Genomic DNA, 2,587 nt, shown 5'->3' with positions numbered 1-2,587 from the left:
CCCCTCTCCCGGAATGGAGGCACTGGGCTGCTGCGGGAAGGCTCGCTGGGGACCGCGACCGGCTGCAAACGAGCAGAACGTCAAAAACACCCCCCAATGCTCCTCGCAGGTGGGGGCCAGAGGGGCTGAGATGGGGGGTGCCTGGTGCGGGGAAGCCCCGGGGCTGAGCGGCCGCTCGGCTGCTTTAAGTGCCGGGCAGTCCGCCCTCCAGAGGCAGTGCCGGGCTGAGATCTGCCTTCCCCTGTGGAAAAGGGAGAGAAGGAGGGAAAAAAAAAAAGTCCATGTTTTCATTCATAACTTTTTTTTCTACCCTTTTTCCCCTCCTCTTCCTTCCTCTCCGTCAGCGCCGTGATCCGCTCCGCTCCGCTCGGGGCGCAGAGAGCGCCGCGCCGCCGCTGCCCGCCTGGGGGCCGCGGGGAGCGGGGTGGGACGGGGGGCTGGCGGCGTGTCCGAGCGGGTGTGGAGAAGGGGAGGGAAGCGGGATCCCACCCCCGAGGTGCGGTGAAGGAGCACAGCCCCGGGTGCAGAACCGTGAGGGCTCTCGCCGCCTGCGCCGTACGTTATTTTATTATTTTGTTTTACTCGTTTTTATTTTATTGTCCGGGGGAAGCAGTTTACGAGCGATCTGCGCGGGGGTGGAGGTGGCTGGTTCAACTCTCGCCCCGGTCTGCAGCTGGGCTTGTCAGTCTGCGCCGCGTTGATGTTGCGCTTTCCCCCCAAAGATGGCACTGGATGTCTTTCGCATTTTCTTGCGATATTGTTTTCCATCCCCTAGGGAGCCCAGCTCCTGGCTGGTACAGCTGTAAATCTTTCCCTTTTCGCATTCATTCACCCTTGGCCTGTTGTGGATTTGTATTCAGTGCTCGTGAAGAAGGCAGCTTGTTGTGTGGGGTAGAAGAAAATTCTTTGCTGGAGGTGGTGGGGCACTGGCACAGGAAAAAGCTGTGGATGCCCTATTTCTGGAAGTGTCCAAGACCAGGTGGGATGGGGCTCTGAGCAACCTGTTCTAGTGGAAAGTGTCCCTGCCCATGGCCGGGGGCTTTGGAACTGCATGGTCTTTAAGGTCCCTTCCCAACCAAACCCTTCTGTGATTCTATTCTGTGAATTAGAAGTGAGAGTGTCTGGGTTTCTATTTAATCGGGTGACCACAAAGCCCACACAGGTGATGTTCGATGTAAAATGAAATCTTTGACTACTGGATGAGAACAAAGACTTTGTGTCCCGGCAGAAGCTGTCACTTTCTGCCCATGGTGACTGCCTGTTAGGAGAAACCTTTCCTCTTCTTGTTCTTTCTGTGCTTCCACACCACGGTGCCCTTTTCTCCCTGGAGTGGGGAACAGCTCCATGCCGGCTGTGGTAGGCAAGAGTTTTGGAAATGCTTGATAGCACTTACCTTTCTCTGCTTTCAGGTAAACACTTATGGCATCTCGGTGGGGATGAAAAAGGGACTTTCCTTCAGCTGACAGTAAAGAAAAGCGATTTGTTGTCTTGGTTCCCTGCATAAATGTGGCACCTAGATACTCAACTACATTTTTGTGTAGGTACAGAACTGTCACTGCAGTTTTCTCAGTCAGTGTTGCAATCTTCATGTCCCTAGCTAGGAAGGGGATGGAAATATGTAACATCTCTACTATTCTCCTACTATTTAAAAGATAGACTAGCAGATGTTCTGTTTATTTGAGAAGCTTTTAATCTGTCTTGTGAAAATGGATTTGTTCTCTGTTTGTGTTTTGAGGTTGTTGAGGGGTTTTTATCTGCTCTTAACATTTTCATGAATCCTCAGGTACTTTTTGTCTGACACCTAGTTCATCTAAGCCTTTTCTACCCCATTTTTCTTTCACACTCTGGCCTGTGGTCAGGAAACATTTGAAAGCAGGTTGTTTGCACCCTTGCTTTAATCTTATGAAGGAGCATATTAGATTTGTAGGCTGAGTTACTTTCTCATAGAAAATGTCTTGGCCACTTGACAGCACTTAGTTCAGGACTCTGTAATGCACATACGTCACTTTAAGAGGGAGACTTTCCAAGCACACTAGGAAGCAAGTCTGTGGAGCTTTCTGATGCTGCAGATTCAGACAGAAGAGTGAGAACTGGGCATGTTCCTCACTCTGCCATACGGAACATGAACGTGGTGGTGTTCCTGGCTGTTTCCAGCTCAGTTTTGGGGGCGTTCAGAATTGCTGTTGCTAGAGACAGATGTTGAGTTCAGTAGCAAGGGAGAGGCACTTCCCATGGCATGCCAAGTAAGCGTACAAGTTAATACTGGATTTTTTTTTCAATTTTTTTTTTTTAATGGCATGGGGTCTCCTTTGCATTCCTCATCTATGATGCCATACCCAGACTCTCCCCATTACTGGACTTTGGCCAGATCCTCAGCATTGCTGTAATCCCCTGCTGAAAGTGATCAGTACCAGGTGGCTGGGGCAGTTTGGGCTTTGCCAGATCACTTCTGTTTTCAGAAAGTATCCCATGCTTTATCCCTCTGCTGCCCTTGATCTCATGTGTATATGTACACACGCAGTGTTTATTTACACCTTCTGTCTCCTTTCTTATTTTAGGATTTCAGATGCATGCCAGGTTCCTGCTG

The 2,587-nt window shown here is 50.3% G+C and overlaps 1 protein-coding gene across 1 annotated transcript in view; it reads left to right on the top strand.

Annotated features, from left to right (window-relative positions):
* The first annotated feature begins 458 nt into the window (after positions 1-458).
* The window catches only part of SPRY1 (sprouty RTK signaling antagonist 1), a 4,386-nt gene continuing 2,257 nt past the window's right edge, over positions 459-2,587 (top strand). Inside the window, exons 1-2 of the mRNA XM_008635750.2 lie at positions 459-2,243; positions 2,559-2,583. Coding sequence (XP_008633972.2) covers positions 2,197-2,243; positions 2,559-2,583 — 72 coding nt within the window. The 5' untranslated portion in view covers positions 459-2,196. The remainder of the gene's footprint in view (positions 2,244-2,558; positions 2,584-2,587) is intronic.

Source organism: Corvus brachyrhynchos, unplaced genomic scaffold, assembly GCF_000691975.1.
Source record: "Corvus brachyrhynchos isolate BGI_N302 unplaced genomic scaffold, ASM69197v1 scaffold105, whole genome shotgun sequence".
Lineage (NCBI taxonomy): Eukaryota > Metazoa > Chordata > Aves > Passeriformes > Corvidae > Corvus > Corvus brachyrhynchos.
The sequence above is the reverse complement of the archived record's forward strand: the minus strand, read 5'-3'. Positions and strand labels throughout refer to the sequence as shown.